This window comes from Engystomops pustulosus, chromosome 6 (assembly GCF_040894005.1).
Source record: "Engystomops pustulosus chromosome 6, aEngPut4.maternal, whole genome shotgun sequence".
NCBI classification, from domain to species: domain Eukaryota; kingdom Metazoa; phylum Chordata; class Amphibia; order Anura; family Leptodactylidae; genus Engystomops; species Engystomops pustulosus.
The window spans coordinates 182,033,622-182,055,135 of record NC_092416.1 but is presented as its reverse complement, the minus strand read 5'-3'; the positions used below and the strand labels follow the sequence as shown (position 1 = coordinate 182,055,135).

Here is a 21,514-nt window from a genome sequence, read left to right as displayed (position 1 = left end):
ATACAACCTGCAGCAATACAGGAGGCCATACAGATCAGCACCCAGCTTTCCCAATACCCTGCATAGAGTACAATTCTAGTTACCTACGTTATCTGTTTCTGTATGAGTCATGGGCTGAGGACGTTTCCTCACACTGCTGTGCTCTGTGCTTCCCCTAGAGAGATGTGTAATCGGACTGCTGTGTATGATGTTAGTAGCAGCAGGACTGTGATATATGGATTTATATTACAGGATTGTAGCTTTTCCAAGGGCACTGGGGCGTGTCCTCACACTGCTGTGCTCTGTGCTTCCTGTAGCCAGTGTTAGGTATTTTCCCTGGAGAGAGGTGTAATCATTTGTGTATGGTGTAAGTAGCAGCAGGACTGTGATATATGGATTTATATTCCAGGATTGTAGCTTCTCTAAGTGCACTGGCAATGTGTCCTCTCTACAGGTGGTCTGAAGGCATGTCCTCACACTGCTGTGCTCTGAGCAGCCAGTGTTATGTATTGTCCCTGGAGAGATGTGTAATCAGACCTCTTTGTATGTAGTTAGTAGAAGCAGTACTGTGATATATGGATGTATATATTACAGGATTGTAACACTGGGTGCGTGTCCTCACACTGCTGTGCTCTGTACTTAGAACATCTCCACCGTCCTTCCCCTTCAAGTTAAAGATGTAGCATGCATGTGGTTGGATACCGCTGCAATCACTACACTGAGGGATAATGGAGCAGCTAATTCACAGAGGACAGACCACAGCAGTGTGAGGACATGTCCCGTCCAATCATCTGCATTCTGTATTTTACCCCCCCCCCTTCCCTCTATTGTAGTATCTAAACTGAACCCTATTGTTTATGCCGGGGGCAGGGCACTGGAACAATTTTTAATGAAGAGAACACAGGGCACAGCAGTGTGAGGACACAGTACAGTCCTGGAATATATATCCATGCTTCACAGTCCTGCTGCTACAAACAACAAACACAAATTTCTGATTACACATCTCTCCAGAAATAATACCTAACATTGGCTGCACAGAGCACAGCAGTGTGAGGACACCCCCTCCCCCCAGTGCATTTGGAGAAGCTACAATCCGGGAATATGAATCCATATATCACAGTTCAGCTGCTACTTACACATCTCTCTAGAGATAATACCTAACCCCACTGCAGAACGCACAGAGCACAGCAGTGTGAGGACAGCTGTTTGGCAGGATGTGTTACAGACTTACTTACTTGTTAGAGGAAACAAGTTATATATCTACTCACTGACATCAAGCAGAGGTCTAAGAGAACTGATTATACAATGTTGAGGTTGTGCCGGAGCTGTTAATTGTCCGGGTGGCGGTACCTGACGCTCCGTACAAGGAATGTGCAGGCGTATGGGCATGCTGGGAGCTGTAGTCCTGCACCTGGCAGCTATTGTCTGCTGTTATCATCATGTGACATGATGTCCTCATTCCTCCTCCCTAGACAAAACCCGGATTATCCGCACAGTGCGCTGATGACAGCTGCAGCTCTGTTACAATGGCAGCCGCTTCCAGGAGCATTTCCTTAGTGACACCTGCTGTAAAATGCTGATACTTGTCTGAACAGCGCCCTGCGCCTCCTGCGCTCGTCACTGCCGGGGTCAGGCTTATCCACTGTGTGTGATGTGTACATATAGAGCAGAGCGGCAGTGTAAAGCATGGAGGAGACACACAGTCACACATCACCATGACTACTACTCCCCCGCTGGACGATGAGAGGTACTGAGCAATGTCATCACAACACCCATCATCCTCACCCCCCTAAGGTCATATATCACCAGGCGTTACATAACATGGATGTAATAGTCACCTCGTGGCTGAGGGTTTGTTACAGTTGTATCGGGTCTAAACCGTCTTCTGGGATCCAGATGGTTGGATTTTCCATGAACTGTAGTAAAACGATGAGGACAGTGAAAACAGATTTGACTGCGGGCGACTGCAGCTCATGGACAATTGTCTAGACTGGATACAACTGTAACAAATCCCCCGCTGTGACAAGTAGTAAAGACAAGTAATTGAAACCTCTTCAGCCTCAGGGCGATGCCACACGTTAGAGTTTTGATTCGGTTTTGTATCACACACGGCGTTTTTGGGCCGCTTTTAAAAACCGCATGTGTTTTTGTCAGTTTTTAATTGCGCAAATTCAGAAAACTAGACAAAAACTAAAAACAGCCCCAAAACTGCCTAAAAACGCCATGTGTGACATCGCCCTAAAAGTGAACTGGGGCGGCCGATGGTTTATGCGTTTGCACAATACAAGACGCCGGGCGCTGATTGCCGATCGCAGGCGCTTGGATACAAACGGAATCAAAACTGTAACGTATCACCCTGCATCACCCATAGCTAAAGGTTACCAGGAAACACAGATTCATCAGGGTAACAGGAGAGGAGGCGCCCCCCCCCCCCCGGGGTACAGGTGAGAGGAGGCGTCCCCCCGGTGTACAGGTGAGAGGAGACGCCCCCCCCGGTGTACAGGTGAGAGGAGGCGTCCCCCCCCGGTGTACAGGTGAGAGGAGACGTCCCCCCCAGTGTACAGGTGAGAGGAGGCGTCCCCCCGGTGTACAGGTGAGAGGAGGTGTCCCCCCCGGTGTACAGGTGAGAGGAGGCGTCCCCCCCCGGTGTACAGGTGAGAGGAGACGTCCCCCCCAGTGTACAGGTGAGAGGAGGCGTCCCCCCGGTGTACAGGTGAGAGGAGGTGTCCCCCCCGGTGTACAGGTGAGAGGAGACGCCCCCCCCGGTGTACAGGTGAGAGGAGACGCCCCCCCCGGTGTACAGGTGAGAGGAGACGCCCCCCCCGGTGTACAGGTGAGAGGAGGGGTCCCCCCCGGTGTACAGGTGAGAGGAGACGCCCCCCCGGTGTACAGGTGAGAGGAGGCGTCCCCCCCCCCGGGGTACAGGTGAGAGGAGGCGTCCCCCCCCCCCCCCCGGGGTACAGGTGAGAGGAGGCGTTCCCCCCCCCCGGTGTACAGGTGAGAGGAGGCGTCCCCCCCCGGGGTACAGGTGAGAGGAGGCGCCCCCCCCCCCGGTGTACAGGTGAGAGGAGGTTTCCCCCCCCCGGTGTACAGGTGAGAGGAGGCGTCCCCCCCGGTGTACAGGTGAGAGGAGGCGTCCCCCCCGGTGTACAGGTGAGAGGAGGCGTCCCCCCCGGTGTACAGGTGAGAGGAGGCGTCCCCCCCGGTGTACAGGTGAGAGGAGGCGTCCCCCCCGGTGTACAGGTGAGAGGAGGCGTCCCCCCCGGTGTACAGGTGAGAGGAGGTGTCCCCTCCCGGTGTACAGGTGAGAGGAGGTGTCCCCCCCCGGTGTACAGGTGAGAGGAGGCGTCCCCCCCGGTGTACAGGTGAGAGGAGGCGTCCCCCCCGGTGTACAGGTGAGAGGAGGCGTCCCCCCCGGTGTACAGGTGAGAGGAGGCGTCCCCCCCGGTGTACAGGTGAGAGGAGGTGTCCCCCCCGGTGTACAGGTGAGAGGAGGCGTCCCCCCCGGTGTACAGGTGAGAGGAGGCGTCCCCCCCGGTGTACAGGTGAGAGGAGGTGTCCCCCCCGGTGTACAGGTGAGAGGAGACGCCCCCCCCGGTGTACAGGTGAGAGGAGACGCCCCCCCCGGTGTACAGGTGAGAGGAGACGCCCCCCCCGGTGTACAGGTGAGAGGAGGCGTCCCCCCCGGTGTACAGGTGAGAGGAGGCGTCCCCTGGTGTGGGAGAGCAGGGGTTAATAGCGCAGGGTGCTGCGCGGCTGATGTGATGCAGATGTCAGTGTGCTCTTATCTGCCAGGAATGTATTACTGAGCCCCCCACAGACTCCCCTACAACACCCTCTGCATCGGGAGCTGCACCACTGTCCTACCTGTGGGGGCGGATTTACCATTTCCTTTGTGTTTTTTCAGGATCTCTGCTTGCTTTTGTGAATGGAAACTATGTCACATCTGCTAAACAAACTGTATTGTGCTGATAGTTTGTTACCATGTGTCTAGACTGGATACAGCGCTCCCTGCAGGTGGCGCAGTCCTGGTGGTGGCCAGCGGGGGGCAGTGTATGATCACCATCTCCGCCTGTTTATTGTCCTGACACCTGCAGTGAATTACTACATGACTTGGTTGGTGTTTGATCCCATCTCCTCTTAGTACGGGGCGAGATCTCGCTGACTGCGCAGAGACGTGTTTACAGGAGAAGTGCTGACGCTTCACATCTCATCCACATCACTGGGGAGCCCCCGGGACGTGACCACCGATAACGTCTGGTGTCAGGATAGCCATCATAAGAGCGTAATACAGTCACATCACATCATCTAAGAGTTCAGCCGATACATTGTAACAATCAGATGCTGAGCGCTGTCTGGAATGGATACAATTCTAAAGAAATTGTAACAATCTAAGTATCCCTGTACTCGCTGCAGCATGGAGCCTCCTTCACCTTGTATCCAGACTCCTGGTACAGCATTGCTACAGGTAGCTACCTTCAGGATCGCTCAGGGGGTCTGACCTTCACTGAATTTTTAGAATGAAGGGGCCCCTGTACTCGCTGCAGCATAGAGCCCAGTCATTGTATATCCAGGCTCAGCAGTGGACACATTACTGACAACAGATGGTATTAGGTCAGCAAAGTTACCGCTCACCGAAAGCAATCAGAGGTACTGAAAAACCAACAATAAGCAAAATGTAGGAGTCTCTGTACTCGCTGCAGCATGGAGCCTCCTTCATTATGTAACTAAACTTTCCTGGACAAATGTCTCCTACTGATAGAAATAGGTCAGGATTGGTCTATCTTTAGGATCGATCTGAAGTCTGACCTTAACTGATGGGGGCATTAAGGGGTTCCTGTGCTCGCTGCAGCATGGGGACTACTTCTGATACGGCAGCTCAGTGCCACCAGTGATATATCAGGATTGACCTATATTTAGGATTAATTTGACCTTAGCTGATTGGCCATTATGAAGGGACTCCTGTACTCGCTGCAGCATAGGGTCCGTATTGTGTTCACCTGCTTATATATCAGGACAACCCCACTAGAACGAGGTCAGGATGGGTCTGAACCCTAAGGACCTGTAGAGTGAAGGGGTCCTGTACTCTCTGCAGCATAGGCCCACCATTCTCCATCCAGCCTCAGCAGACCTTACATGGCTCCTCTTGGCACTGCTCTGCCACTGGCTGTATACAGGATTGATCAGGTGGTCCTGTACTCTCTGCAGCATAGGCCCACCATTCTCTATCCAGCCTCAGCAGACCTTACATGGCTCCTCTTGGCACTGCTCTGCCACTGGCTATGTACAGGATTGATCAGGTGGTTATAAATAAAAGGTCCTGTACTCGCTGCAGCATGGAGCCCATTCACTGTGTATCCGGGATCAGCAGTGACACATTACGACACCTGAACACGGCTGGTATTAGGTCAGGCTTAATTTTCAACTTCCAGATGAAAGCAGCAAAATGACCACTCGCTGACAGTAAGCAGAGGTACTGAAACATCAATAATAAGTAGAATGTATTATGGGAGGCTCCTGCATCGTGCACAGGGGCTCAGCACCTCCAGTATCAGGTCAGAATTTGTTCTCAGCCTCTGGATGTAAACCAGGATGTTCCCACTCACTGACAGCAAGCAGAGACATTGAAGCTTGGAACACATTGTAACAAAACAAATCAAGGGTGACCTCTTACCATTAGTAAAACAACTTTATTGATCTCTGGATATTATAAAATACACGGTCACAGTAACTCTGGCAGCTGCAGTCAGCTCATAGTCCTCAGGTCCTGCAGTCGCTTCCTGCGCCGGGGCCCCTCCACATGGGGGCCCCCAGGTCACCTCCTGCTGTGTCATGCGGAGCTTTTATTTATTGCATCTCGTCCTTCTCATAGGAATAAGACCCTGGAAGACAAAGAGCTGCTAAGAGGGGCCCCGAGCGTCCTGCATCATGGGGCCCCGGCACATCCAGAATCACATGTAACCATTATAAAGACGCACCTGGAGATTATAGGACCTGCGCCTCAGCTGAAGTGATAATAATCTTCTCCCTCCTTCAGGTTCAGAGATCGCAGATTGTCCTCAAACCCTCCTCCTGTCAGGTCCTGGCGGGGAGAGAGGAGAACAGAACTGACTGATACACTGTAACAAACCCTCCTCCTGTCAGGTCCTGCCGGGGCGAGAGGAGAACAGATCTGACTGATACACTGTAACAAACCCTCCTCCTGTCAGGTCCTGGCGGGGAGAGAGGAGAACAGAGCTGACTGATACACTGTAACAAACCCTCCTCCTGTCAGGTCCTGGCGGGGAGAGAGGAGAACAGAACTGACTGATACACTGTAACAAACCCTCCTCCTGTCAGGTCCTGGCGGGGAGAGAGGAGAACAGAACTGACTGATACACTGTAGCAAACCCTCCTCCTGTCAGGTCCTGCCGGGGCGAGAGGAGAACAGAACTGACTGATACACTGTAACAAACCCTCCTCCTGTCAGGTCCTGCCGGGGCGAGAGGAGAACAGAACTGACTGATACACTGTAACAAACCCTCCTCCTGTCAGGTCCTGGCGGGGAGAGAGGAGAACAGAACTGACTGATACACTGTAACAAACCCTCCTCCTGTCAGGTCCTGGCGGGGAGAGAGGAGAACAGAACTGACTGATACACTGTAACAAACCCTCCTCCTGTCAGGTCCTGGCGGGGAGAGAGGAGAACAGAACTGACTGATACACTGTAACAAACCCTCCTCCTGTCAGGTCCTGGCGGGGAGAGAGGAGAACAGAACTGACTGATACACTGTAGCAAACCCTCCTCCTGTCAGGTCCTGCCGGGGCGAGAGGAGAACAGAACTGACTGATACACTGTAACAAACCCTCCTCCTGTCAGGTCCTGCCGGGGCGAGAGGAGAACAGAACTGACTGATACACTGTAACAAACCCTCCTCCTGTCAGGTCCTGGCGGGGAGAGAGGAGAACAGAACTGACTGATACACTGTAACAAACCCTCCTCCTGTCAGGTCCTGGCGGGGAGAGAGGAGAACAGAACTGACTGATACACTGTAACAAACCCTCCTCCTGTCAGGTCCTGGCGGGGAGAGAGGAGAACAGAACTGACTGATACACTGTAGCAAACCCTCCTCCTGTCAGGTCCTGGCGGGGAGAGAGGAGAACAGAACTGACTGATACACTGTAACAAACCCTCCTCCTGTCAGGTCCTGGCGGGGAGAGAGGAGAACAGAACTGACTGATACACTGTAACAAACCCTCCTCCTGTCAGGTCCTGGCGGGGAGAGAGGAGAACAGAACTGACTGATACACTGTAGCAAACCCTCCTCCTGTCAGGTCCTGCCGGGGCGAGAGGAGAACAGAACTGACTGATACACTGTAACAAACCCTCCTCCTGTCAGGTCCTGCCGGGGCGAGAGGAGAACAGAACTGACTGATACACTGTAACAAACCCTCCTCCTGTCAGGTCCTGGCGGGGAGAGAGGAGAACAGAACTGACTGATACACTGTAACAAACCCTCCTCCTGTCAGGTCCTGGCGGGGAGAGAGGAGAACAGAACTGACTGATACACTGTAACAAACCCTCCTCCTGTCAGGTCCTGGCGGGGAGAGAGGAGAACAGAACTGACTGATACACTGTAGCAAACCCTCCTCCTGTCAGGTCCTGCCGGGGCGAGAGGAGAACAGAACTGACTGATACACTGTAACAAACCCTCCTCCTGTCAGGTCCTGCCGGGGCGAGAGGAGAACAGAACTGACTGATACACTGTAACAAACCCTCCTCCTGTCAGGTCCTGGCGGGGAGAGAGGAGAACAGAACTGACTGATACACTGTAACAAACCCTCCTCCTGTCAGGTCCTGGCGGGGAGAGAGGAGAACAGAACTGACTGATACACTGTAACAAACCCTCCTCCTGTCAGGTCCTGGCGGGGAGAGAGGAGAACAGAACTGACTGATACACTGTAACAAACCCTCCTCCTGTCAGGTCCTGGCGGGGAGAGAGGAGAACAGAACTGACTGATACACTGTAACAAACCCTCCTCCTGTCAGGTCCTGGCGGGGAGAGAGGAGAACAGAACTGACTGATACACTGTAACAAACCCTCCTCCTGTCAGGTCCTGGCGGGGAGAGAGGAGAACAGAACTGACTGATACACTGTAGCAAACCCTCCTCCTGTCAGGTCCTGCCGGGGCGAGAGGAGAACAGAACTGACTGATACACTGTAACAAACCCTCCTCCTGTCAGGTCCTGCCGGGGCGAGAGGAGAACAGAACTGACTGATACACTGTAACAAACCCTCCTCCTGTCAGGTCCTGGCGGGGAGAGAGGAGAACAGAACTGACTGATACACTGTAACAAACCCTCCTCCTGTCAGGTCCTGGGGGGGAGAGAGGAGAACAGAACTGACTGATACACTGTAACAAACCCTCCTCCTGTCAGGTCCTGGGGGGGGGGGGCCGGGCAGGATCTCAGGGAGAGGGGGGAATTAACCCTTTGGCGCTTCAATCAGAGCGGCAGAATATATGGAGGCCCCCACATCACAGCAGTACATGCCTGACCGCAGGATCTGACTACGCAGGAGGTGTCTGTAGTCTGTTACCATGGAGACAAACAAGTTACATTTTTTTTCTCCTTTTTTCCCACATGGCAAAATGTGTAATTTTCTATATCCTGGAGCAATAAACATGAGGGTGCGATAAGGTCTCCACCCCCCCCCCGTCCCCCAGGCCGCCCCCTGCTGGTGATCCACCCACACATCAATGCGACCACAGGAGAGGAGCGCGCAGGGAGCGTGACCGTGCCTGGGGGGATGGGGTGTAAGATGTGGGGGGGCGGTGGTGAGGGGGTGTAAGATGTGGGGGAGCGGTGGTGAGGGGGTGTAAGATGTGGGGGAGCGGTGGTGAGGGGGTGTAAGATGTGGGGGGGCGGTGGTGAGGGGGTGTAAGATGTGGGGGGGCGGTGGTGAGGGGGTGTAAGATGTGGGGGGGCGGTGGTGAGGGGGTGTAAGATGTGGGGGGGCGGTGGTGAGGGGGTGTAAGATGTGGGGGGGCGGTGGTGAGGGGGTGTAAGATGTGGGGGGGCGGTGGTGACGGGGTGCAGGGCGGACCCCCCCCTCTCATGTGGCTTCGGGGATGCACATCTGCTGAGTCTTTGTTGTAAACTATTTTTAGGGCTTCCCGACCACATCTATCGCCTCTGCCGCCATCACCGCGGGGTCTGGGATTAGTCCTGCCAGCACCTTTAAGGGTTAACCCTTGTGTTGCAGACCCTGCACCCCTCACTCTATTGCCTCGGTGTTGTCAGCCGCTCTGCACATGAGCACTCACCAGTTTGACGCAGATGATGAAGGGGGGTCCGGCTTCTGTGTAGTGCAGCACCGGGACGCGGGGTTTGGGGCGTTTCTGTAAGAGAGAATTACACAAGATAACACGGATGGTTACAGAAGATTCTACCACCATGCTTTACACTGCGGCCACGCTCACCGCACACAGGGGCCTCAGCGAGTGTCTCTCCACCATGCTTTACACTGCGGCCGCACTCACCGCACACAGGAGCCTCAGCGAGTGTCTCTCCATCATGCTTTACACTGCGGCCGCACTCACCGCACACAGGAGCCTCAGCGAGTGTCTCTCCACCATGCTTTACACTGCGGCCGCACTCACTGCACACAGGAGCCTCAGCGAGTGTCTCTCCACCATGCTTTACACTGCGGCCGCGCTCACCGCACACAGGAGCCTCAGCGAGTGTCTCTCCACCATGCTTTACACTGCAGCCGCGCTCACCGCACACAGGAGCCTCAGCGAGTGTCTCTCCACCATGCTTTACACTGCGGCCGCGCTCACCGCACACAGGAGCCTCAGCGAGTGTCTCTCCACCATGCTTTACACTGCGGCCGCACTCACTGCACACAGGAGCCTCAGCGAGTGTCTCTCCACCATGCTTTACACTGCGGCCGCACTCACTGCACACAGGAGCCTCAGCGAGTGTCTCTCCACCATGCTTTACACTGCGGCCGCACTCACCGCACACAGGAGCCTCAGCGAGTGTCTCTCCACCATGCTTTACACTGCGGCCGCACTCACCGCACACAGGAGCCTCAGCGAGTGTCTCTCCACCATGCTTTACACTGCGGCCGCACTCACCGCACACAGGAGCCTCAGCGAGTGTCTGCTGGTTATATCTCCACCATGCTGTACACTGCGGCCGCGCTCACCACACACAGGGGTCTCAGCGAGTGTCTCTCCACCATGCTTTACACTGCGGCCGCACTCACCGCACACAGGAGCCTCAGCGAGTGTCTCTCCACCATGCTTTACACTGCGGCCGCACTCACCGCACACAGGGGTCTCAGCGAGTGTCTCTCCACCATGCTTTACACTGCGGCCGCACTCACCGCACACAGGAGCCTCAGCGAGTGTCTCTCCACCATGCTTTACACAGCGGCCGCGCTCACCGCACACAGGAGCCTCAGCGAGTGTCTCTCCACCATGCTTTACACTGCGGCCGCACTCACCGCACACAGGAGCCTCAGCGAGTGTCTCTCCACCATGCTTTACACTGCGGCCGCACTCACCGCACACAGGAGCCTCAGCGAGTGTCTCTCCACCATGCTTTACACTGCGGCCACACTCACCGCACACAGGGGCCTCAGCGAGTGTCTCTCCACCATGCTTTACACTGCGGCCACACTCACCGCACACAGGAGCCTCAGCGAGTGTCTCTCCACCATGCTTTACACTGCGGCCACACTCACCGCACACAGGAGCCTCAGCGAGTGTCTCTCCACCATGCTTTACACTGCAGCCGCACTCACCGCACACAGGAGCCTCAGCGAGTGTCTCTCCACCATGCTTTACACTGCGGCCGCACTCACCGCACACAGGAGCCTCAGCGAGTGTCTCTCCACCATGCTTTACACTGCGGCCGCACTCACCGCACACAGGAGCCTCAGTGAGTGTCTCTCCACCATGCTTTACACTGCGGCCGCACTCACCGCACACAGGAGCCTCAGCGAGTGTCTCTCCACCATGCTTTACACTGCGGCCGCACTCACCGCACACAGGAGCCTCAGCGAGTGTCTCTCCACCATGCTTTACACTGCGGCCGCACTCACCGCACACAGGAGCCTCAGCGAGTGTCTCTCCACCATGCTTTACACTGCGGCCGCACACAGGAGCCTCAGCGAGTGTCTCTCCACCATGCTTTACACTGCGGCCGTGCTCACCGCACACAGGAGACTCAGCGAGTGTCTCTCCACCATGCTTTACACTGCGGCCGCACTCACCGCACACAGGAGCCTCAGCGAGTGTCTCTCCACCATGCTTTACACTGCGGCCGCACTCACCGCACACAGGAGCCTCAGCGAGTGTCTCTCCACCATGCTTTACACTGCGGCCGCACTCACCGCACACAGGAGCCTCAGCGAGTGTCTCTCCACCATGCTTTACACTGCGGCCGCACTCACCGCACACAGGAGCCTCAGCGAGTGTCTCTCCACCATGCTTTACACTGCGGCCGCACTCACCGCACACAGGAGCCTCAGCGAGTGTCTCTCCACCATGCTTTACACAGCGGCCGCGCTCACCGCACACAGGAGCCTCAGGGAGTGTCTCTCCACCATGCTTTACACTGCGGCCGCGCTCACCGCACACAGGAGCCTCAGCGAGTGTCTGCTGGTTATATCTCCACCATGCTTTACACTGCAGCCGCGCTCACACCATCAGTGTTTCCTCACCACACACAGGGGTCTCAGCGAGTGTCTGCTGGTTATATCTCCACCATGCTGTACACTGCGGCCGCGCTCACCACACACAGGGGTCTCAGCGAGTGTCTGCAGGTTATATCTCCACCATGCTTTACACTGCGGCCGCGCTCACCGCACACAGGGGCCTCAGCGAGTGCCTCTCCACCATGCTTTACACTGCGGCCGCACTCACCGCACACAGGGGCCTCAGCGAGTGCCTCTCCACCATGCTTTACACTGTGGCCGCACTCACCACACACAGGGGTCTCAGCGAGTGTCTGCAGGTTATATCTCCACCATGCTTTACACTGCGGCCGCGCTCACACTGATTACTGTGTATTTTATACCAGAACATCCATGTGGAGAGATGCGGTCGCTGCCGTCTGAGGAAAGTGGCTCAATATGGGGGTTGTGGGGGGGAAACCCTCGAGGGATGATGGGAAGAAGTTATGTAACTACATACAGATGGCAGATTCCTCCAGTCACACCCAAAGCACCGGAAACAATCTGCAAAGGCTTCACCTAACACATAAGCCTATGACGTGCCACATACAGCGCCCCCTGTAGATATGTGAGACACACGAGAGCCGAGTGGTCAGGAGTGACCCGGGGTCAGCAGATCAGTGGGGGGCGAGGAGGAGACCCCACAATGTACGAGCCGGGACACAACACAATCCGCCTCATGGCTGGAAGGACTCCCTGAAATACTGGGTGCAAGCAGTAAAGAGGAGGATGCTGGGAGTTGTAGTCCTGCCAGGCCTGGGGTGTAATCTCCCTTCTCTCACCTCAGATTCTTCAAATGTGTAGAAACCTTTGGAAATTTTATTCGCGTCAACATCACAAAATGCAACGACCTGAAAAAGACACAAAAACCAACATTACAATGTTATATCCCCTCCAGACCAACAGGGGGCGCTGTCATGTACATAATGTATGCACACAGCGACTGCACCAGTAGCAGAATAGTGAGTGCAGCTCTGGGGTATAATACAGGATGTAACTCAGGATCAGTACAGGATAAGTAATGTCATGTATGTACACAGTGACTGCACCAGCAGCAGAATAGTGAGTGCAGCTCTGGGGTATAATACAGGATGTAACTCAGGATCAGTACAGGATAAGTAATGTCATGTATGTACACAGTGACTGCACCAGCAGCAGAATAGTGAGTGCAGCTCTGGAGTATAATGCAGGATGTAACTCAGGATCAGTACAGGATAAGTAATGTCATGTATGTACACAGTGACTGCACCAGCAGCAGAATAGTGAGTGCAGCTCTGGGGTATAATACAGGATGTAACTCAGGATCAGTACAGGATAAGTAATGTCATGTATGTACACAGTGACTGCACCAGCAGCAGAATAGTGAGTGCAGCTCTGGGGTATAATACAGCATGTAACTCAGGATCAGTACAGGATAAGTAATGTCATGTATGTACACAGTGACTGTACCAGCAGCAGAATAGTGATTGCAGCTCTGGGGTATAATACAGGATGTAACTCAGGATCAGTACAGGATAAGTAATGTCATGTATGTACACAGTGACTGCACCAGCAGCAGAATAGTGAGTGCAGCTCTGGAGTATAATACAGGATGTAACTCAGGATCAGTACAGGATAAGTAATGTCATGCATGTACACAGTGACTGCACCAGCAGCAGAATAGTGAGTGCAGCTCTGGGGTATAATACAGGATGTAACTCAGGATCAGTACAGGATAAGTAATGTCATGTATGTACACAGTGACTGCACCAGCAGCAGAATAGTGAGTGCAGCTCTGGAGTATAATACAGGATGTAACTCAGGATCAGTACAGGATAAGTAATGTCATGTATGTACACAGTGACTGCACCAGCAGCAGAATAGTGAGTGCAGCTCTGGGGTATAATACAGGATGTAACTCAGGATCAGTACAGGATAAGTAATGTCATGTATGTACACAGTGACTGCACCAGCAGCAGAATAGTGAGTGCAGCTCTGGAGTATAATACAGGATGTAACTCAGGATCAGTACAGGATAAGTAATGTCATGTATGTACACAGTGACTGCACCAGCAGCAGAATAGTGAGTGCAGCTCTGGAGTATAATACAGGATGTAACTCAGGATCAGTACAGGATAAGTAATGTCATGTATGTACACAGTGACTGCACCAGCAGCAGAATAGTGAGTGCAGCTCTGGAGTATAATACAGGATGTAACTCAGGATCAGTACAGGATAAGTAATGTCATGTATGTACACAGTGACTGCACCAGCAGCAGAATAGTGAGTGCAGCTCTGGGGTATAATACAGCATGTAACTCAGGATCAGTACAGGATAAGTAATGTCATGTATGTACACAGTGACTGTACCAGCAGCAGAATAGTGAGTGCAGCTCTGGAGTATAATACAGGGTGTAACTCAGGATCAGTACAGGATAAGTAATGTCATGTATGTACACAGTAACTGCACCAGCAGCAGAATAGTGAGTGCAGCTCTGGGGTATAATACTGGATGTAACTCAGGATCAGTACAGGATAAGTAATGTCATGTATGTACACAGTGACTGCACCAGCAGCAGAATAGTGAGTGCAGCTCTGGAGTATAATACAGGATGTAACTCAGGATCAGTACAGGATAAGTAATGTCATGTATGTACACAGTGACTGCACCAGCAGCAGATAGTGAGTGCAGCTCTGGAGTATAATACAGGATGTAACTCAGGATCAGTACAGGATAAGTAATGTCATGCATGTACACAGTGACTGCACCAGCAGCAGAATAGTGAGTGCAGCTCTGGGGTATAATACAGGATGTAACTCAGGATCAGTACAGGATAAGTAATGTCATGTATGTACACAGTGACTGTACCAGCAGCAGAATAGTGAGTGCAGCTCTGGAGTATAATACAGGGTGTAACTCAGGATCAGTACAGGATAAGTAATGTCATGTATGTACACAGTAACTGCACCAGCAGCAGAATAGTGAGTGCAGCTCTGGGGTATAATACTGGATGTAACTCAGGATCAGTACAGGATAAGTAATGTCATGTATGTACACAGTGACTGCACCAGCAGCAGAATAGTGAGTGCAGCTCTGGAGTATAATACAGGATGTAACTCAGGATCAGTACAGGATAAGTAATGTCATGTATGTACACAGTGACTGCACCAGCAGCAGAATAGTGAGTGCAGCTCTGGGGTATAATACAGGATGTAACTCAGGATCAGTACAGGATAAGTAATGTCATGTATGTACACAGTGACTGCACCAGCAGCAGAATAGTGAGGGCAGCTCTGGGGTATAATACAGGATGTGACTCAGGATCAGTACAGGATAAGTAATGTCATGTATGTACACAGTGACTGCACCAGCAGCAGAATAGTGAGTGCAGCTCTGGAGTATAATACAGGATGTAACTCAGGATCAGTACAGGATAAGTAATGTCATGTATGTACACAGTGACTGCACCAGCAGCAGAATAGTGAGTGCAGCTCTGGAGTATAATACAGGATGTAACGCAGGATCAGTACAGGATAAGTAATGTCATGTATGTACACAGTGACTGCACCAGCAGCAGAATAATGAGTGCAGCTCTGGGGTATAATACAGGATGTAACTCAGGATCAGTACAGGATAAGTAATGTCATGTATGTACACAGTGACTGCACCAGCAGCAGAATAGTGAGTGCAGCTCTGGAGTATAATACAGGATGTAACTCAGGATCAGTACAGGATAAGTAATGTCATGTATGTACACAGTGACTGCACCAGCAGCAGAATAGTGAGTGCAGCTCTGGAGTATAATACTGGATGTAACTCAGGATCAGTACAGGATAAGTAATGTCATGTATGTACACAGTGACTGCACCAGCAGGAGAATAGTGAGTGCAGCTCTGGGGTATAATACAGGATGTAACTCAGGATCAGTACAGGATAAGTAATGTCATGTATGTACACAGTGACTGCACCAGCAGCAGAATAGTGAGTGCAGCTCTGGGGTATAATACAGGATGTAACTCAGGATCAGTACAGGATAAGTAATGTCATGTATGTACACAGTGACTGCACCAGCAGCAGAATAGTGAGTGCAGCTCTGGAGTATAATACAGGATGTAACTCAGGATCAGTACAGGATAAGTAATGTCATGTATGTACACAGTGGCTGCACCAGCAGCAGATAGTGAGTGCAGCTCTGGAGCTCGTTAGCTCGTTAGCTGTCTGTTGCTGTGAGAGGCTGTGTGCTGCTGCTGCTCCTGAGCTCCAGGGAAAACCACCTCCACCTGGGGCCTGCTCTCTCCTCTCCCAGGGAGGGAGTGGGTTTCCAGGCATGAGCCAGGGCTGCAAGTCCCAGGCTCCTGCTTCCCGGTCTAGGCCGGCGGGAGGCAGGGGTAGCCAGGAACCGGCCAGCGCTGCAGAAGCCTTGGGGGTAAGAAGATCTGCAAGGAACAGCAGCAATGCTGCTCCAAGTACCCCCAGGCCAGCTAAGGCTTCAAAAAGCACCAAAACCCCAGGAAAGCTGGATACCTCGGGAAAGCTGGGTACCAAGGAAAAGCTGGATACTGCGGGAAAGCTGAGTGCTCAGGGAGGTGAGGCTGACCTCAGTGAAGAGGGCTGGGGAATGCTGAGGACCCGGGAGTCTATTTCCACCTATGCCTCCCGGGCTCTGGGCCACCTCTCTGAGTACGAAGAAGCCAGCAAGACGGTGAGGAGACTGCGGGAGGAGCTCAGGTGCGCCCATGCCAGGGCAAGCTCTGCCCCAAAGAGGAAGAAGGAGCAGATTATGGCAGAGATTTCCAGGCTCCAGACTAACATCCAGGCCTTGGAGGAGAGGAAGGCTTACCTGCTGGAGAGGAGCGGTCCGTTTAAAGAAAAAATTCTTAATGATGAGCGGTTCCGGGAGATGGAGGAGGAAAAGCAGAGGCGGCTGATGGGGCCTGAGAGTCAGACGGAGGAGGAAAGCCCGGTGCCGTACAGTGGGCCCCCTGCAGGACAAGCGGCTATGTCATCTGCCTGCGGTTCTGCCGGCCCGGGTGAAGATAGTGACAGCCACCAGGGAGGGGCGCTGATGGAGGAGATCAGACGGCTCGAGTCCCCTGTGCACCTCCAGGACTTTACTTTTGGAGACGATCTGCCGGAGGATGCACCGGGGGGCAGCAAACCACGAAAGAAGAAGACCAAATCCGTGGAAGTGGTGAGTCTAGTCTACAGCCCCCCCCCCGTAAAACCCGAGTCGGCCGCAGGGTCAGCTCACTGTGCGAGCCCCGTTACCCAGCCCAGCGCGGGTCCTGCAGTGGACTCAGTGCCAGGGAGCGGGGAGATTACAGGTGTGACATCTGATGTGGCAATGGGCTCCGTCTCTGTTTGTGGTAACAGTGGGGGAGCAGGGGAGGCATCGGCCGCAAGGCCGGACAGTAAGGGCGGCTCGGCAGTGGCGATACCATCCAAATCCAGTGCTGTGGTGCGTCCCCCAGTGGGAGGGGGGGATAGCCCGGCACTGGTGGCAGCTTCCGGTGCCTTGGCGCCTCTTCATTCTGTTGCCGCTGATCACTTGGTTATGGGGCGGCGGCAGCGTGGAGGGGTCGCTGAGGCTGAGGGCTCCGAACCTCCCAAACCTAAACCTAAAGTCCTGTTTTGTGTCGGTGTTGGAGATAGTCTGCAGACGAGTGCTGAGGAAGGTGGGGATCAGCGGCGCCTCACACCGGCCAAAGATCAGCGGCGACTCTTACCTTCCCCTAAGAAAAGTAAAATAACATCTGCTACCGATGATGCGGAGGGCACAAGTGTGACACAAGTTGGGGTTCCCTCTGGGCGATGCGCTGCGGGGAGACCCCCGTCCCTTGTGCCTGAAGATGCGGAGGTGGTCATGTCCCCTGATGTTGTTGCTGGTCCAGCCAGTGTGAATGGAGTCAGTAATGTTGTGGTGGATAATGTGAATGGTGTGAGTGGTGCTGAATCTTTGCCAGCTTTGGGGGTGGGTGATGGAGTGACTGGTGGTGTGAGTGGCGCGGCTGAGTGTAACATGCAGGTGGGTAGTGTTAATGTGGTGGGTGCAGGGGTTGGTCCGGTTGCTCCCCCAGTGGCGGCCCCTATTAAGAGCTATGCCAGTGTCGCTGCTGGGGGAAGTAGGGTTCCGTCATCCTCGTCTCTGGGCTCTGGGGACGGCTTTTTGCAACGGCGCCTCCTGCAGGCCTTACAGAAGGGAGAAAGGACGATCAATGTAGCGGGGCAGGAGGTTGATTTGTCGTTTTGGATAGAGAGGCACGGCCTGTCTGCCTTCCGAGAGCAAAGAGGCAGGGAGACATCATGGTCGCTCCCGACAACCGGGCCGGGTGCTAACCGTAGGAATGTGGTCCGTCTTCGGTGGCGTGGCAGTGATGTGTGTCCCCCTCGGGCACGGGTAGTTGAGCTGCTGCTGAAGATGGACTTCAAGGCGGCTGACATCTTTGCCTTGATCCATCCCTATGGTACATCTGAGTTTGATATCAGCTTTGTTCGGCCGGAGGGGCTTGAGCTCTTCTGGTCCAACTATGAGCTGAGATACAACGAGCCCGAGTGGCGGGACTTTGCTGTGCAAGCAGTGTCCCGCCAGAGCGAACTCAAGAAAGTGACTGTTCTTACCCGTAACGAATCACTATCTTGCTTTGACATCATGACCTGGATGAATCGTTATGGAGAGGTACTGGGATTACCCGAGAAAAATCGAGATGAGTATGGTATCTGGTCAGGGGCCTGGACCTTCATGGTAAAGTTGAGGCGTTCAGGTAACTCAGTCGCCCACATCCCTTCATCAGCCTTCCTGGGGAGGGATCGTATCCTGATCTTCTACCGGGGGCAGCCTAAGCTGTGTCACAGGTGCGGTGACCCCACACATTTCAGCGCAAACTGCACCGTGCAGAAGTGTGCGTTGTGTGGGGGTGTCGGCCATCTCGCTGCATCCTGTACAGGGCAGATTAGGTGTAACCTGTGTGGTGATCTCGGTCACCCGTACAGTCGTTGTCCTCTTTCCTTCGCTAATGCGGGCTCAACCTCAGCGGATGAAAGCCATGAGGCTGAATCTGCTGGGGAGGGGACTAGCAGAGGCGGAGGAATGGAGGGGCCAGGGAAGAAAGACAGGAAAAAGACGCCTGCCCAGCTAAGGCGTCTAGAGAAGCGTCAACAGGAGAGAGAGCGGGGGGAGTCTCGGGCTGCTGGGACAACCTCTGGCGCTATCCTGGAGACCACACCTGTCGCTGAGGCCCCAGGGGATGATGTACTGGATGAGGAGGTCAGGAGGATCGAGAGAGAGGAAGGTGCCACGTCCTCAGACTCCTCCCATTATGAGAGTATGGACGAGGATAATAGGGCGTGGCTAGTGGAAAAGCGTAAGCGTGGCGCCAAAAAGAAGAAAAAGGGTAAAAAGAAGGGAGGTGTAAGATCTTCTCCCTCCCTGACTAAGGTACCCAAGGAAGGTGCAACCGACCCCCCGCTGGTCGAACTTTCAAATCGATTCCTGGCCCTGGATGGAGCCTCTCCTGCCGATGGAGGGGCTGAGGGTGAAGGGCCAGAGGTGGCGGAGCCTGCAGGGGGTGCCGAGTCTCCCCCTGGGGAGTCAGGGTCCTCAGGAGGGGAGACTGGCCCAGAGTCTGGAGACGAGGATGAGGGGGCAGGTCCTGGATCTGCCCCTGAAGCATCAGAGGTGCGGGAGATGGACACCACAATATGTCTAAAAAGGGGGTGTTCATTTCCCGAGGGTGGTGGTAAGATGGGTAAAAAGAAAGCCGTCTAACTCAATCACTCATGATGGCGGCACCCACTCCGTTGACGCTGGCGTCCATTAATGTCGCCAGCATTAAGTCTGATGCGGCTAGATTTGCGGCCTTTGATTTTCTTGGCCGTGTTGAAGCCGACATTTTATTTTTGCAGGAGACCAGGCTGCCAGATTTGGCGGCCGTGTTTAAAGCTAAGAGGGAATGGAGACACGGGCCTTCCTATTGGTCTCTTGCGGCCGAGCCGTATAGCGGAGTGGCGGTACTTTTTACCGCACCGGTAGAATGCCGACGAGTTATTGAGTTAGAAATGGGGAGGTGCCTGATCCTGGATGTCCTCATGAAGGGACAAGAACTTCGCCTAATTAACATCTATGGTCCCCAGTCCAAGTGGGACAGGAAGTGTCTCTTTATGAGGATCAAGCCCTACCTTTTTACAAGTCGGCAGGTGGTCTTTGGAGGGGACTTCAATGCTGTCACGAGGTCCCAGGATAGGGGAGGTTCCAGAGACAAGCTGACTTATGATAGCGTCGCTCTTAATAGCATAGCTAGTGAGGCTCGCCTGGTGGATGTCCACATCCGGCACACCCCAGGCCACGCGGGGTTCACCTATTATAGGGGTAGCTGCAGGTCTAGAATAGACAGGTTTTATTTAAAGGAGGAAGCCATCTCTTCAGCAGTGTCCGTTGTTGAGGTGGAGTTCTCCGACCACTGTCTAATTTTGTTTTCTCTGAATGTTACAGAGACCCCCGGATGGGAAGAGGCTACTGGAAGCTCAATTCGTCTCTCCTGGAAGAAGCGGAGATCAGACAATCCTTTGAGGACTTTCTTCAGAGCCAGGTACCATTGCTGGGCCTTTGTAGCAGTAAGTCAGAGTGGTGGGAGATGCTCAAGAAAAGGGTGGCGAGATTCTTCCGCCAGCTCTCGAGCCTCAGGAGCCTGGACAGGTACCGCCTGTATCAGGGCCTGAGGAGGAAACTCGAGCATCTCGTCTCGACTGGGGGTAGTCGTGAGGACATCTCCAGAGTGAAATCCTTGCTGAAGAGGTGTCAGTACGATAGACACGCATCTTTGGTTTTTGAGAGGGATTACGGGAAATACCGCTCGCCCGACCCTTACAGAAACTGCAAGATGTCAGTGAATGGTAAAGTTGTCACGGGACTGGTTGACAGTACGGGATCCCTGAAAAGGTCCAGATCAGGGATCCTGGAGGTCGTCAGATCCTTCTACTCGCACCTCTTGGGCAGGAAGGATCTAGATCGGGATGTGATGTCGGGTTTCCTGGCTGAAACTGTCCCTGAGCCAGGAGTAGACCCCTCTCTTGATGTTTTGACAGAGATGATCAGGGAAGAGGAAGTCAGCCGGGCGATTGAAGGGCTCGCCCTCAAGAAATCGCCCGGCCCGGATGGCTTAACATCTGAGTTTTATAAGACCTTTAAGGACGCCTTGGTTCCCCTCTTGACTGAGGTATTCAATGAGTGTCTTTCCTCGGGCGCTCTGCCGAAGTCAATGAGGATGTCTGCCCTGATCATCCTGTCAAAGGGTAAGGACCGATCTCGTGTTGAGAACTGGCGTCCCATAGCGCTTCTCAATACGGACAGGAAGGTTTTGGCAAAGGTGCTGTTTAATCGGCTGGTGCAGTTTGCGCCCCGGCTCCTTTCGGGGACCCAGCACTGCTCTGTTCCAGGCCGCAGTACATTTAGTGCTGTGCTTTGTGTTCGGGAGGCAGTGGAGCAGGGCAGGGCTGGTAACTGGAAGGGGTACTTGCTGTCCTTGGATCAGGCAAAAGCGTTTGATCGGGTTAACCACGAGTACCTCTGGTCTGTCCTTCTGAGGTATGGCCTGCCGGGGGAGTTTGTCAATTGGCTAAAGGTTTTGTATGCAGGGGCAGAGAGTTTCCCGCTTGTGAACGGTTGGATTGGCCGCTCTTTTGAGGTCGGGTCTGGTGTTCGCCAGGGTTGTCCTCTGAGCCCACTTTTATACGTGTTCGCGATTGACCCATTCCTTAGGAGGGTTGATCGTGGGCCGTTGGTGGGAGTCGGGATGGATCGGGCAGCACCGGAAGCCACTCTAAGGGTGGTAGC

General features: G+C 53.8%; 1 protein-coding gene across 6 annotated transcripts in view; it reads right to left on the bottom strand.

Moving 5' to 3' along the window:
- Positions 1-5,649: 5,649 nt before the first annotated feature.
- The window catches only part of B3GNTL1 (UDP-GlcNAc:betaGal beta-1,3-N-acetylglucosaminyltransferase like 1), a 189,492-nt gene continuing 173,627 nt past the window's right edge, over positions 5,650-21,514 (bottom strand). For all 6 annotated transcript variants that reach the window (XM_072112656.1, XM_072112657.1, XM_072112659.1 and 3 more), the window contains 4 exons: positions 12,488-12,556; positions 9,286-9,360; positions 5,958-6,061; positions 5,650-5,861 (listed from right to left, as the gene is read on the bottom strand). In XM_072112656.1, the coding sequence (XP_071968757.1) occupies positions 5,981-6,061; positions 9,286-9,360; positions 12,488-12,556 (225 nt within the window). In that variant the 3' untranslated portion in view covers positions 5,650-5,861; positions 5,958-5,980. The remainder of the gene's footprint in view (positions 5,862-5,957; positions 6,062-9,285; positions 9,361-12,487; positions 12,557-21,514) is intronic.